General features: G+C 43.4%; 1 protein-coding gene across 1 annotated transcript; it reads right to left on the reverse strand.

Annotated features, from left to right (window-relative positions):
• Positions 1-1,465: 1,465 nt before the first annotated feature.
• On the reverse strand, positions 1,466-14,629 carry LOC310670372 (zinc finger protein RFP-like). Its single transcript, XM_083425611.1, has 8 exons — positions 14,140-14,629; positions 13,164-13,259; positions 10,683-10,913; positions 9,459-9,481; positions 7,365-7,483; positions 6,875-6,907; positions 5,436-5,462; positions 1,466-2,166 (listed from the first exon to the last, which is right to left on the reverse strand). Exons 1-8 carry the CDS (start codon positions 14,569-14,571, stop codon positions 1,667-1,669), a joined length of 1,461 nt encoding a protein of 486 aa, XP_083281737.1. The 5' UTR covers positions 14,572-14,629; the 3' UTR covers positions 1,466-1,666.
• Between the last annotated feature and the right edge of the window lie 1,280 nt (positions 14,630-15,909).

Below are 15,909 nucleotides of genomic sequence, written 5' to 3' on the forward strand. Positions count from 1 at the left end.
TGTGATCTGCAGAGTCTTCCAGCAGAACATCCGAGTTTTTCTGCTTTCCAGTAGCATTTTCCAGAGTTCCTTGGTAAGGAAACAACTTTCCCACTCAGTTCAGTTCAAAGTATAAAGTGTTGATTGCCTCATGGTACAAGACAAACTTAAACACACTAGCTACATAAACTTTAAGAGATGCTGGTATACGATTAGCTCAACCCACTATAATACAGTTCTGGTCTTAGAGGTAAACCTTATATAGATACAAGTATACAGTGGTAGGGACATGGGTGGCGCTGTGGGTTAAACCACAGAGCCTAGGACTTGCCGATCAGAAGGTCGGTGGTTTGAATCCCCGCGACGGGGTGAGCTCCCGTTGCTCAGTCCCTGCTCCTGCCAACCTAGCAGTTTGAAAGCACGTCAGAGTGCAAGTAGATAAATAGGTACCGCTCTGGCGGGAAGGTAAATGGCGTTTCCGTGCGCTGCTCTGGTTCGCCAGAAGCGGCTTAGTCATGCTGGCCACATGACCCGGAAGCTGTATGCCAGCGCCCTTGGCCAATAAAGTAAGATGAGCGCCGCGACCCCAGTCAGTCACGACTGGACCTAATGGTCAGGAGTCCCTTTACCTTTTATGGATATGGTGAGGCTGCATTTACACAGGGAATCTGTAGTTTGTGTCTCTCTCACACAGTTTGTATCTTCTTCCTGTCTTGAAGTCTACAGAACCAAGAGCGCCCTCTTTTGATATGCACGAAGGGGTTGATTTCTAGTAATCCACCAATGCAAATACAATGTGCATATCTGAACAACTATTGGAGGTCTTGTAGGGACATGAAGGCATACCACACAGCTGTCTCATTTTAAGCAGGACATTATTCCAGATTGACAGACTTCCTGGGTTCAGATCCCAATCCTGGATGTCCAGTGCTGGCTCGAGTTTTGCTCTGGCCATGCATTTTTCATCCCACCCTGTGGCATGAGTGAATTGGCTCACACCAGAGCACGGAATAAAAAAAAAAGGAAGTGAAACCCCCCTCCAAGTTACCACTCCTCTTCCTCCTTCCTCCAGGAGGAAACGGAGACGAAGGCCACGGCGGAAGTGGAGGAGGCTGTGCTGCCTGCAGCAGCTCTGCCCATGGCTGGGGCCACTCTGCTTGAGGCCATGTTGGTGGTAGAGGAAAAGGCGGTGGTGGCCAAAAGGATGGTGGGAGAGGCGGCTGCTGAGCAAGTGGACAAGAGAGGTGGGGTGCAAGTGGGTGGGGAGAGCGATCAGTGAGGGTGCAGCAGGGGGGGAGGGTGGTGGCAGAAAAAAAGAAGGGTATGGGAAGGTGGAAGAATGAAACTAGGATTGAAGGTGATGGAAGCTGAACCCTTTTGAGGAATATGTTATTTATTGGGAAAGTTAAAAGTGTTGCTGTCTCTTTAAAAAATAAGCTGCAGGGGGGATTCTGGGAAAGGGAAGAAAAACCAAACAAGGACTTATTTTTGTTTGTTTTTTTTATTTATGCTGATTGTGACTGGAATGAATGCTCCCAAAGGACCCCTCAAAAGCTGCCAAAAGGGCTCCTGAGAAGCATATGCGTGTGTATGAACCACCCTGACACCCCCAAGTATAGGGCGATATATAAATTCAATTACACATGTGTGTTGTGTGTGTCATTCTGGTGAGGCAGCTTTAGTCTCCTCAGCAGATCTCAAGGTGGGTAGAAACTGTATCCAGCCGAAAGAAAGGGAGGAGGGTCTCTCCAGAGAACCAGGCTCCTGAGAAAGTGTAGAGTTCGGTTCCCGAGTCAGCGTCAGAAAAAGACACACATCCCCCTTCATAGTCCAGAGTCACCCGGATCCTCTTGAGCTTCCCATTCAGGGACAGATAACGGGGAGTAGGGGAAATGCAGATCTTGTGCTCACCATCTTTCATTTGTACAGCCCAGATCCCTCCCCCGGGACTTAGGGGAAATCCATGCTTGCTCACAGACTTCACAGCAACCCCTACAACCCATCCTCCTCCATTTTCCACATTGACTTCCCAGAAATGTCTGCCTGCTGTGAATCCCTCACATCCTAACACCGGAAGATAGCAGCTGCTGTATGCATCACGAGGTTTTCCTCCCAGTCTCACACTTTTCCGATCCTCAGACAGGATGTAATTGGAATCGGCTGTGTCTGGATCCAGAGTGACATTTGCTGTTGGGGAGAAGATGAGGGAAAGAGAAGAATATGCAGAGTCAGCTGAGAGTTGGAGATGAATATCCTGATCCAAGAGATGCCCAGACTAGATCCCATCTCAAGTAATTGGGAGTTCTTTGCATTGCATTCTGGATTGGGACCCTCCTCCGCCTCTTCCAGACTTGCCCCAAGTGAACCAGGTTTCTGTTGTTTTTATATTCAATGTATTTATATTGTGCTCCTCCAGTTATTCCAGGTGAAATAAAAAAGTTTAAGGCATATATATTTATATATAAAAAATAAATGTTCATAAATGTACCAACCAAGCACATACATAGATATATAAACCACATGTCTGAAATCCCACAGAAAAAGTCCTGAAACCATTTTGTCCCTCCCAAATTGACCTCAAACATTTCTCTGCAAGGTCGAAGGAAATTAGAAAAGCCTCCCCATTGTCTTCTCCTTCACAAATCCTGTCTGAAGGGAATGTCTGTGTATGAATAGGGTGAGCCTGTGACCTGGCTCAGGAACTAAGTATTTATCATTACAAAAGACTGGCCAGGCTCCCCAGGTAATCCAATCAAATGACCATCAACAGGTAACCTGCCAGACAGGAGATAAACGCACTAAATTATTATTATGAATTATTAATCATTATCATTCTTTTAAAAATCATGAAAAGTGTGATTTCCAGTATATTTGGGCATATGGAGGGTGTCAGCTGAGCTGGGGGTTAGGGTTGAGTTAGGAAATCCCTAACTGTGAGCCAGATAGAGAGGCTGAAAAGAGTGTCTCTTTCCATGCGTTTTTTGCTCTTGCCTGCTTGTGATCCTAAAGTTTTCTTATGCTGCTGGGCTCCACTTTTGCATGCAGACAAAGGGCTTCTTCACATCACAGTTTATGCTGTGTTTGTGGCTGCTTCTGACCCCATTTAATTCCGTGGTCCAGGTGATATTACCCTCAAACAACATCACTTGGGGGCCATATTCAGGCCTCCATCATGTTATTGAATTGCACACGTGTATTTCTAAAGAACAGCCACTGAAATTGTTTAGCTCGTTTCTGATGCTAGTCCTACACAGAGTAGACATGTTTAAATTAATAAATCCAAGTTACTCATTTTCACTCTGTCTATATTTTACAGCAACATAAACGAGTTCTCTCCCTCAATTGTTTCTCCTTATTGCAATTGTGCTCTTCCACAACTGGAATATTTATTTTTTAAAAAGGTAATTAATGGCTCCTCCCCGGCCTTCCTTTGCTGTCCTATTTCAGACTGCAGATTTCTCCCTACTGTGCCAATATCTCAAAGGAAACATTTGCATTAGACTCTTTGAACTGTGTTTTAAACCTCCATAACAGGAAACCCTCCTTGCTCCCTTAATGATGGGGGAGGAACCTAGATCTGGCCAGTGAAATCTTTCTCCCTGTGGGCAAAGTTTGATAGGTGGGTGCACAACTGATCTGTCAATCAATATCCCTGATGTCAGAACTGTGGGATAACCAGACTTAGATAAGCAACATGCTTAAATCTAATTAATGCATGAAAGGGTTAAGACCATAGAGTAAGCTAATCGGCCAGGCTTTGCTCCCCTTGGGAAGGAAACAGTGTATTTTTCCAAATTTTATTTTTGTTGCATATACTGTGATTTCAAATATCTGCCAGAGTTCCCTCACCAAAGAGTACTTACCCAAATGCTGGATCCTGGCATCCAGGGAATTCTCCTCTTATATATCTACTTCTTTTTATTTGCCACCAATAAGAATGCTAGGTGATCAATTTTTGCCCCATATAGATTGAAATCAACCCTGAAAACCCTGATGATCAGCTAATTGGCAGCATTTGCAAAGCTAAGATAAGGCCTGCATATTCATGTAATTTTGGAATGGAGTCTTTGTTTAATGCTTCTCTCTTGGATTTAATCTACTCAATAAGGCTAATTGCCTGGGGAAAACAGGAGACAATAAAAATGTACCCAGTTACAGGCTGAGTGTCAAGATAACTACAGTGGTACCTCAGGGTTAAGAACTTAATTCATTCTGGAGGTCCGTTCTTAACCTGAAACTGTTCTTAACCTGAGGTACCACTTTAGCTAATGGGGTCTCCCGCCGCCGCTGCGCAATTTCTATTCTCATCCTGAAGCAAAGTTCTTAACCTGAGGTACTATTTCTGGGTTAGCGGAGTCTGTAACCTGAAGCATCTGTAACCCGAGGTACCACTGTAACTGAAGCCTCTGTGTTCAGAGGGAGTATCTCTCAAAGCAGGAACAGAAGTCTGTAAAGGTTGTATTTAGTAGCCAGCAGACTTCACATCTCTCCCTCCATGATTTGTTTTCTAAAAGAAAACTGAATTAACCATTCTAAGGTTTTTGAGTCCTGATATCTGGAGGAGATTGTTAATGGAAGTTACAGTCATATCTCATGTTACATCCACTTCATGTTACGTTTTTTCAGGTTACGTCCTGCGGTGACACGGAAGTACAGTGGTACCTCGCAAGACGAATGCCTCACAAGACGAAAGAGTTTTTTGTTTTTTGAGTTGCTTCGCAAGACGAATTTCCCTATGGGCTTGCTTCGCAAGACAAAAACGTCTTGCGCCTTTTTCTTAAAACCGTCAATGCATTCCTATGGGAAACCGTCAATGCATTTCCTATGGGAAACCATGCTTCGCAAGACGAAAAATTCACAAGACGAAAAAACTCGCAGAACGAATTAATTTTGTCTTGTGAGGCACCACTGTACTGGAAAGGGTTACTTCCGGGTTTCGCAGCTCGCGCATATGCACAAATTGACGTCACGCGCAAAAGCGGCGTATCACAACCCGTGCGTGTGCAGACACGTTGCTGCGGGTTGCACTCTTTTCATGTTGTGAACGGGCCTCTGGAACATATCCCATTCGCAACCAGAGGTACCACTGTATAACAAAAAAGTATGGCTACTCGCAAGCCTGTCCCTGAATCTCAGGTAAAGGGAGCCTGAAAGTGGCGGGAGCCATTGCTTTCCTGCCATGAATGTGGGATCCCTGGAGGCATCAGACAATCTCTAGGCAGGAACAGAATTCCTCCATCATTAGTCTCACTTTTGGGTAGTTCCTTTGTAAGAGGAGGCACTCTCCAAACACCCAGTTCTGCACTCTCAAGCCCACCACCCTCTGTTTTACATATGAGGAACCCAAACAGCAAGACCAAAGCTATTAATGCTTCCGAACTCTGCAGAACAGACTCCTTAACTCCAATGAAACACCAGACCCCTCCCGTGAAGGTGGGCCTCCAATGGATATTTACCTTTCTGTTGTCCGAATGACCAATTATCTGAGGAAGAAAAAGATATAAAGTTTAAGGGCTATTATCTCTCAAAATTGTAGTTACAAATAATCACTTCATAAAAAAGCATATGTTGTTTACTCATTTCACATCAAAGATTAAGTCGCAGAACAAGCACCGTATTTTTCACTCTATAAGACGCACCAGACCGCAAGACGCACCTAGTTTTTGGAGGAGGAAAACAAGAAAAAAATTATTCTGTATCTCAGAAGCCAGAACAGCAAGAGGGATCGCTGTGCAATGAAAGAAGCAATCCCTCTTGCTGTTCTGGCTTCTGGGATAGCTGCGCAGCCTGCATTCGCTCCATAAGACGCACACACATTTCCCCTTACTTTTTAGGAGGGGAAAAATGAGTCTTATAGAGCAAAAAATACGATAACTGGAAACAAGAAAGTTGTAGTCAGATGAAATTGAATTAACTAACAGGTAAAAATCAGACATTGTAAACCATACTAGACAACAACAGAATAAAGCCATTCCAAATCCATCAATGAAATGGGGATCCATAATGGAGGATTGGAGGCCCGTATCAGTATTCTTAAAGGATCCAGAGAAGAGCTGGAGGCAGGTTCAAAGCTGCCCCAAGTAAACAGGTGGGGGAAAGCTATTGAAACCAGAATTGTTAAAAATACTGACAGAGCAAACTTGGCAGAGAGGAAAAATTGGCAGAGATTTGAAATCTAATTCCAAGGGTCTCGTGCAACAGGAAGTCCTGCCTCATTAAACTTCTAAAATTCTTACAGAATGTTAACAAAATCTTTGGTAGAGGCTTCCTGGAAAAGTGTCCTTAGCTTCCCATGTGGGGCTGATCTAATAAGAATTGCAGGATTGTGTGATGGTTGAAGCACTATGCATGGCAGCTGTGGGTGGATGTCTGAGGAGGAGACGGCTCAGGCCTTTGTTCCACTGCTGGACCAGCCTGGGCAAGACACGGGCTGCTTGCTGATGCCCTTTTTGATGACCTTCAGGACATTGAAACCCAAGGAAAGACCGGGAACCTCCAAAAGGAACTTCAGATTGTGTAGATGGGAAACAAAACGTAAGGAAGGTTCCATGTAAATGAAAACTGGATGTTAGGCTCACCCAGTGGGATTTCGTAAGGGGAAAAGTCAATGAAATAGTTTATAGGTAGGAACCAAACTCCTAAGTCATTGGTCCCAGAATGGCATGCAGGTTCTTCGCAGGGATGCCAGCACCCCCACAAAAATCTACCCCACACCTGCATCTTCAAACCCATCCTCTGGTCATTCATTGTACATATAAAGAAACTAAATGCCACTATAGACCCAGAGCTAAGCTATTGAATGTGTTTCCAAAGTCTGCAGAACTGACTGCTTAACCACAAAGAAATACCTGAACCCCACCACTCCTGTGAATTGGGGTTCCTCATTGGAAATTACCTTGCTGAAGCTGTTTTCTGAATGAAAGGGAGTCTAGGGAAGAAAAAAAGATAAGAAGTGTAAGTACTACATTCTTTCATTTCAAATATCTGTTCTTGCCAAAGAACACTTTATACTGCAGCATCTATCTAACCCGTGATCTTTTCTCTGCCATGGTTTCTTCCTAAAACGGGTGCAGCCAACCAGCTAAAAAGAGACAGATTGTCCTGATCTCTCTCCTCTCACCCTCCCTCCATGGCCTCTGCCCGAAATTGGCACCAAAGCACAAACGAGTAAAGAAGTGGGCAAACCTCAGCTGTTCAGACATCTAAATCAGGTGTGTGTGCAGTGAGATTTGACTATAATTCTTTGTGTTTGTCTAACTGAGTGTTCATGTAACAAGCAGACAGATAACGGGACCAGTGTGTACAATATAATATGAGCCTAGTGTGCTCACTTTTTGACTTACATAATGCCCAGAATAAAATCATTGCAGTCATTCTTTTATTACCTTGGAATTTCTCCATGGCAGAATCCAGAAATTGGTCTATATCACAGAATCTGGAGGTCTTTCTCTTCAGCTCTGGAGGGAAAGTTGGTGGATTCTCCAATTTCTGTCTTTTGTCATACCTGGTGAAAGGAAACAAAATACCGTATTTTTCGCTCTATAAGACGCACCAGACCACAAGACGCACCTAGTTTTGGGAGGAGGAAAACAAGAAAAAAAATATTCTGAATCTCAGAAGCCAGAACAGCAAGAGGGATCGCTGCGCAGTGAAAGCAGCAATCCCTCTTGCTGTTCTGGCTTCTGGGATAGCTGTGCAACCTGCATTCACTCCATAAGACGCACACACATTTCCCCTTATTTTTTAGGAGGGAAAAAGTGAGTCTTATAGAGCAAAAAATACGGTATTAGTCCAGTCAATTCCACAAATCCTGGTAAAGGAAAGAAACCTGAGAGGAGGAAGAGAATGGTAGAGAGCCTAGAGGGGCAGGCAGACACAGAGAAAGATTCTTCCTCGCGATGGGGTCCAAAACAGCCAAACCCCAAGCCTCCATTTCTCCTCGCTTGCATAGACACCCCGTTATTATCTCCCCCACAACAGTCTTCAGAGAAAGAGTTTAAAGTATAGCAGCTGTAAAAGCCCTCATGAGAAAGTGCTTCCTGCCCACTCAAGAAAATGCTGCCATGCAGGCACTGGTGGGCAAAGCCTGCCCTGGGAGCAGAGGAGTGCATGGGCCCTGACAATGGCTGGTGGAGGGTGTGTGCCTGAGATGGCTACTCCAAGGCCTGCTTCCTCAATCAAGAGGCCTTTCCCAATGGAATTAAGGATGGGGCAGCGACCGCAATCCTCCTCCATTCTAGCCTGTGAGACATTGCAAGAGTGGAGAAGGTGACCAGGCCAGACAGAGGGGTAGCCCAACTCAAGAAGGAGGAAGCCTTGCCACTGCTGAGGTGCTTGTTCAGGAAGATGGTAGCCACCCATTCTGGCCCCTGCTGTCTGAGGCAACCAACACCCTCTTTGTTCCATAGCATGGCGCAAAATCCATCTTTGCCTTTTGTGTGTGTGTGCGCGCAACTAGAAAGAGCACTAAAAAACCCCCAGAACAGTGGGCTGTAATATATAACACTTTTGGCAATCACTCATAGCCAAGTAAGATTGTATTCCACAAACATGAGTCCGTAAGTGACTGTGGAGGCCAATTCTGGACCCCCACGTCCTTCCACAGTGGGGATATAGGTTTCTGAGCAGAAGTTGGCTTGCCAAATGTGCCTTCCTTTTAGCTCGTTTCTCCCTTGCGTCCTGAGTTCAAGCGTCTTAAAAGCCCATGACACCTTTGGTAAAGGTTGTTCTCCAACTGAAGCGGACAACAAGACAGAAACGAAAATATGTGAGATATACTTCAGAAGTCCAGAGTATGGGAAACCCGAAAAATTAATAATTAATAATTTGGATTGTAATTTGGCTGTTGGATTATGATTTGATGGATTTGTTAATTAGATGTTCTTGTTGGAAAACTAATAAAAATGATTTACAAAAAGAAAAAGAGAAAGTCTTTAAACCTCTTTTGTTGACCACCAGCATTATGCTTTCCAATATATAACTACCTCTGTCGTAAAGGTATATATGAAAGTATTGAAAAGGTAATTTCAAAGACTGGAAATATGAAAACCTTTCAGACCCCCATCAAAACATTATTGTTATTATTAAGGGAAGTGCTCAGTGGCTCCATGTGGATGCTAAAAAGCAATGGGGACAAGCTGGAACCCTGTGGGACACCCCTGGAATGCTCCCATGGCGCTAAAATATGTCCCCCATAGAAATTCTCTTTCAGATGTTTGAAACTATTGCAGAGTCAGTGAGTAGGATGTGCAGGAGGCAGAGAAGAGCTTCCAGACCTGTTTGATAGTGGGGAGTTAGGTGCTGCTCTAAGCCTGATTCTTGGAGGGAGAATTGGGGCACAACAAGGTCAAAAAAGAGGGCCCTGGTTTTACTTGTGAAATGCTGTAGGTCTACAGTCTCTCCCACAGTAGGCAGATCTTACGTACTCTCCTCTTTAATCCCTCCTGGCATGCTAACAGAAATGAGCAGGATCCACTTACCTCTGCAAGGTGCTCCTCACATCCTAGAGGGGAAAAGAGAAGGGAAATCACTACACACCACAGGCCATGCTATGAAGACCCCTCAGACCTTGGAATGGAGGAACACTCCTGCCCTTTGATGTCAGTCTCATAGCACACACACCAAAGTTTTGGGTAGGGATGGCTGAATCGTCCAATTTTCAGCAGTTGGGTAAATCATACACTGTGCTTGGCTGGAGAACTGCCTTAGAAAGTCCAGAAAACTGCAAATGCTGACGAATGTTTGCAATTCAGTTTGCATATCGATTTATAAAGTGCAAATGAGGAATGATCCATCCCACGTCTATTGGATGCACAAGAGACCTGGCTTGAGGCTCCACCAAGGAGGCCCCTTTATGTGCCTACTTCATGGGTAGGCAAACTAAGGCCCAGGGGCCAGATCCAGCCCAATCGCCTTCTCAATATGGTGTCAGCATCGCCCTTGAGCCAGTGTTACCAACTGGACTCATCCACCTCAGCCCCGACTGGGCCAGGCGAGCTAGATGGCACTTCCAGAGACCACCTTCCTCTGTAGAACAGGTCCAAGTGCCGTGGACTCACAACTCAGAGCTGTGAGCACCGCAAACCACTTCACCAAGAAAACAGTCGTTGTGCAGCAGAGTACAGCAGAGCATAAATACTCGGACGACAGTGCTGAAGAATATCTTCTTTTATTCTCTAACAGCTACTGTTCTATACACTATATACAAATGGAGATTCTCAGTCTTTTCTACACACTGACTTGCTGACTCACTCACTCACTGGCTGACTCACTCTCTCTGAGTCTCTATCTCACACTGAGTCACTATCTCACACTGAGTGCTGGATTGGAACATGCAGATATAAGAACACGCCTGCTCCTCTCTGCCGAGTCAGGAGACTGATGAGGTGATTCTTGAGTATGGGAGGGGTGAAATCTCCTCATCTGGCCCATGGACGGTCTGGGAATCAGCGTGTTTTTACATGAGTAGAATGTGTGCTTTTATTTAAAATGCATCTCTGGATTATTTGCGGGGCATAGGAATTCGTTCATTTTTTTCTTTCTAAATATAGTCCAGCCCACCACAAGGTCTGAGGGACAGTGGACTGGCCCCCTGCTGAAAAGGTTTGCTGACCCCTGGCCTGCTTCATCTATACAAGCAGCAAAGGTCGGCAGCCATCCTTCTCCTGATGTGGAGCCTTGTGCTCTTCCTGCCACTGTCTTACCTGCAGGAATTCACTCTCTGGCTGCTGGCGCTTCTCCTGCATCTCCTGGATGATCCTTTTCACATAGGAGAGTTCCTTGGAGAGGCTGGCCAGGTGCTCTTCCCTTTTCCTTGCAATCTCCTTCTCCACCTTTTCTATCTCATTCAGCAGACATTTTTCTTGTTCTTCGATAAACTGGTGCAGTTGTCTGAACTTCTCCGCTGCCTTCTGCCTCTCAGCTTCTGTTAATTTCTGCAAAGTGCGGGAAGAGAGAGAAGAAAAGCAGAGCCCTAAGTCGGGAATATGGGAACTCACGAAAACAGACGTGAGACTTCCACTTCCGACTTTTCATGGACACAACTTCCTGCTGGTGAAGAAACTCCCTTCGGTGGAAGAAGATTGGAAAAAATTTAAAGTGTATTTACAGAAATACTGCAAAATTAATGAATGTTAGAAGAATGCTGGAATGAAACTATATGGTTTTAGCAGAAATGTTATAAAGAACTAAGTAAAAACTGATTGTTAATGGGTGAAAGTGGAAAATCTAAAGTTAGATTGTGTTAAGATAAATTATAGAACAAAAAAAAAAAGATTGAGAAAGATGGAAAGGATTTGCTGAAATAGCTAAATTGAACTAGAATACAAAAAAGGGAGGTGTGAGGAGGTCAATGAAACAGGTAAATGAAAGGCAAAGAAATGGAAATTGGATGTGTTTTTTTAAATGTTTTTGTTTTCCTTGTTGTTTTGATGTATTTTTTTTTGTTTTCCTTTTTATCTTTGATGTATTGTTTGTTAAATTCTTTATTGGTTTTTCTTTTTTTCTTCTTTTTGTAACTATTCAATTTCTAATAAATATTATTTTAAAAAGAAAGAAAGAAACTCCCTTCAGACATTAAAGGAAACATGGTGCTTTAGACTGGCACCTTAAACAAGTAGGAACAGGAGGAGGTCAGAGGTGGCATGTTCATCCCCAGCACTCCCCATTTACTTTAAAGCTCCAAGATGGCTTGAGTTTCCTAAAAAAATGTAATGTGTCCATTTTTGTGGAACTAAGTCAGAGCGTTAGGTCAGCTGTCAGCTCAGAACTAGCAGGACAGATGGTAGAGAGGTAACTTTAGGAGGCAGAAAATGTCAGTAGAAGCCTGGAAAGTGTCCAGCTTCTCCTGCACCAGTGAATGAGAGCTCACGCTCATCTCAAGCCTGGTGAATTTGCCAAATGCCGTATTTTTTGCTCTATAAGACTCACTTTTTCCCTCCTAAAAAGGAAGGGGAAATGTGAGTGCGTCTTATGGAGCGAATGCAGGCTGCGCAGCTATCCCAGAAGCCAGAACAGAAAGAGGGATTGCTGCTTTCACTGCGCAGCGATCCCTCTTGCTGTTCTGGCTTCTGAGATTCAGAATATTTTTTTCTTCTTCTTTTCCTCCTCCAAAAACTAGGTGCATCTTGTGGTCTGGTGCGTCTTATAGAGCGAAAAATAAATATGCAGCGAAATACAGTAATCTTCTGAAATTCACAGGTCTCCAAATTTAGCCAGGTAGCATTTACAAGAAAAAAGGGTGATGTATGAATACAGATGAATTTATTATTATGCATTGATTAAGTTCGTAAAGTTAAGAATAAACATTGTAAGATTGTTTATGGGGTTAAAGTAACTAATATATATAACAGAGTGTTAAGTTATTAAAAAAAGACGTCGAGCTGTGGTGGAGGGAAGTCACAATAGTAGAAACAAGGAAAGCAGATATGTATACACATGTTCAGTAATGAAATAGATATAACATAAAATGTACTGTTAAAAATGAAAACTTACAATTGAATGTAATATTTCATACTTTATATTCTGCATATTCTAAAATAAAATAAAGCATTAAGTACTAAACAAAATGTTATAAGAATTCTAATGTCTCAAATATAGAATAAATATTCATAAATGCATACATATCTAAATATATAAACCATGTGTCTGAAATAGTACAGGAGAGCAATCCTGAAGCCATTTTGACTCTCCCAATGACCTCAAATATTCCTCTGCCGTAAGGGGGGCAAATGGAGAAAGCCTTCCCATTGTCTTTTCGCTTATAAATCCTGTCTTAAGAGCATATTTGTACATGAGTAGGGTGAGCCCGTGACCTGGATTCAGGAGCTAAAGTATTAGCCATCACAAAAGAATGGCCAGGCTGCCCACGTAATGCAAACCGCAACCATTATCAGGTATCCTGGCAGACAGGATTTCTGTTGTAGTAGACCGCCTCCTATGATGTATGTATGATTTTGGGGTGGTCTTTGGCTAAGGGGCTTGGGCAATGTCAAAAGTCTTTAAAGGTTCCTGCACACTTTTGTTCAGGGTCTCTCCGTCCTTGGAAGGAGGGGAGGGAACTCTCTTGCAAAAAATAAATAAAATATCTGCCTTGCTTTCCACTGGATCCTGCCTCTATCCATTCTCTGACCGATCAAAAGCCAAACCCCAATTTTTACATCACTAGTAACAACAGTGACACTTACAAGGAGGTCCTCACATTCCTTTTTCACATCTTCTTGATAGGCCAGAATTCTTTCTCTCTCTCTCCTCAAAATCTCCAGGCGTCTACACATCAGTCCCTAAAAACAAACAAACCCAAAAGCTCAGGTTTGAATCAGAGAAGCAGAAGTGTTGATTATTTATTTTATTTATCACAGTGATATACCACCAAGAATCTCAAGGTGGTATCCATGGTTCTTTTCTTCCCCATTTTATCCACACAACAACCCTGTTGTGGCTAAGAGATGGTGACTGGCCCAAGGTCACCCAGTGGGGATTCGAAGCCTGTCCTCCCAGGCCAGGCATAGGCAAACTCGGTCCTCCACATGTTTAGGGACTACAATTCTCATCATCCCTGACCACTGGTCCTGTTAGCTAGGGATCATGGGAGTTGTAGTCCCAAAACATCTGGAGGGCCGAATTTGCCTATGCCTGTCCCAGGCTCTAGTGTAACACTCTAACCATTACGCCACACAGTTAAGCTGACCTCTTGGTGGCCTTGCTATTAGCTCTTTATCACATAAAGTGCTCTGGAACATTCTAGAATTTTTTCGAATTTAATTCATTTTATTGAGAATAAGCAGTGGTTAATGATTTTTTAAATTTATTTTTGATATATTATTATAGAAATGGTGTAGAAACTTGCATAAAATCAGTATTTATTCAGGGGGATGGTCAGCCCCGTGTTTTTATAAGCAAAAATAATAATCAACGTTACAAAAGATAGGAGCAGTGTGCAAGTTGTATTTTCCAACTAAGCAGAGAGAAGGTGATGTAGAAAAATAAAAGCAGTAAAACACATATTGAAAGCCAAATTTTGCAATTTGGTGGGGGGGGGGGAGTTTTGTATATCTGAATTTGACACAAAATTGAAGTCCCTCCATCCCGTGTAACCTAAGAGTTACAGAAAAGCTCCCAAGAAGAATCCAAAAAAACCCAAAATCGAGAATAATTTCCTACCTTGTACTCCTTGGAAGCCTCTTTCAGAGGAATCGTCTCGTGACATGTGTGCTCTTTGGATCTGTCGCACACAAGACAAATGGGGGCTCCGTCCTCCTTGCAGAAGAGTTTCAGGGGCTCCTGGTGCTTCTCACAAACCTTTTCTTTTCCTCCTTCCTCCTTCCCCTCTTGAAGACGGAGCTTCTTGGCTATTTCTACCACGTTTTGCAACGGCCAGTTTGGGATGAGGCGCCTTTCCTGAACCGTTTCTCTGCAGTGAGGGCAGAAAGCCTCTGCCTCGGATTCCCCCCAGCACTGGATCACGCAGGACCGGCAGAAGTTGTGCCCACATTCTGGGATCATCACCGGATCCTTGAAATAGTCCAGGCAGATGGAGCAAGTGGCTTCATCGCAAAGACTCAGCACGGGACCCCCTGCAGCAGCCGCAGCCATGGCTCCCTCGCGCCAAAAACCAAGCAAACTTCCACTTTCTCGGTTTTCAGCCAATGGGCGATTCCCTTCCTGCAGGATCTCGGTGCTGATGGGACTTTTTAAAAAAGAGGAAGCAGACCCGCCTCTGCAGCTGCTTAATGTTTTTTCAAATAGCCTTGATTGTTTCATCATTGCGGTGATTGCTTCTCTCTCCCTCCCCCCTTCATTAGAACTATATAGACACATAGATTTAAACATATCGTTGCGCACTGTCCTGAAATAATAAATGCTTTTATAAATAACTAAACTAAATCCTTGACATTGTGGAGAAACAGCCTCTGCTTCAAGGCAATCCACTTCCCTGAGGTCAGAGCTGTGTAGCCGTCAGTCTAACCAGTCCAGAAACCTCTCTCTCTTTTTAATTTTTATGTATGCTTTTCAAATTTATACATTTCATTAATTTTACAATCATTTTAATTAACATTTCCCAATTTGACTTCTTTCCCCCTCTTTCTGCGGTTCTGTAACTTTATTTTTAATATCTTCTGCATATCCAAATTCACTTAATTTCCTCCTTTAAAAACAAACAAACAACTACTTTAAATATATAATCTTGTAAAACTGCAGGCCATTACAATCAACCTGCCAATGTTTTTATCTGTTCACAATTTTATCTGTACATACTCTGCAAACCATTTCCATTCTTTTATAAAAAGCTTGTTGGCTTGATTTTTTTATTCTCCTGGTAAGTTTCGCCATTTCTGCATATTCCATAAGTTTTTGTATCCATTCTTCTTTCGCTGGGACTACTTCTTTCCATTTTTGGGCAAGTAACATTCTTGTTGCTGTAGTAGCATACAGTGGTGCCTCGCAAGACGAAATTAATTCGTTCCGCGAGTCTCTTCGTTTAGCGGTTTTTTCATCTTGCGAAGCAACCCTATTAGCGGCTTAGCGGATTAGCGCTATTAGCGGTTTAGCGGCTATTAGCGGCTATTAAAGGTTTAAGGGATTAGCGGATTAGCTGCTAAAAGGCTATTAGCGGTTTAGCGGCTTAGAAGAAGGGGGTGGGGAGCGGGGAAAAAATCTCAAGACTCGCAAGACATTTTCGTCTTGCCAAGCAAGCCCATAGGGAAATTCGTCCTGCGAAGCGCATTGAAAAACAGAAAACCCTTTCGTCTAGCGGGTTTTCCATCTTGCGAGGCATTCGTCTTGCGGGGCACCACTGTACATGAATAAGTTTATGTACTCTTTAGGTTGTTTTTACCCTATAATTCCCAAGAGAAAAGCTTCTGGTTTCCCCCCAAAGTTATTTTAAACATCTTTTTCAATTCATTATATATCATTTCCCAGTAAGCTTTA

This window comes from Podarcis tiliguerta (genome assembly GCF_965153285.1).
Source record: "Podarcis tiliguerta genome assembly, chromosome: 2".
Lineage (NCBI taxonomy): Eukaryota > Metazoa > Chordata > Lepidosauria > Squamata > Lacertidae > Podarcis > Podarcis tiliguerta.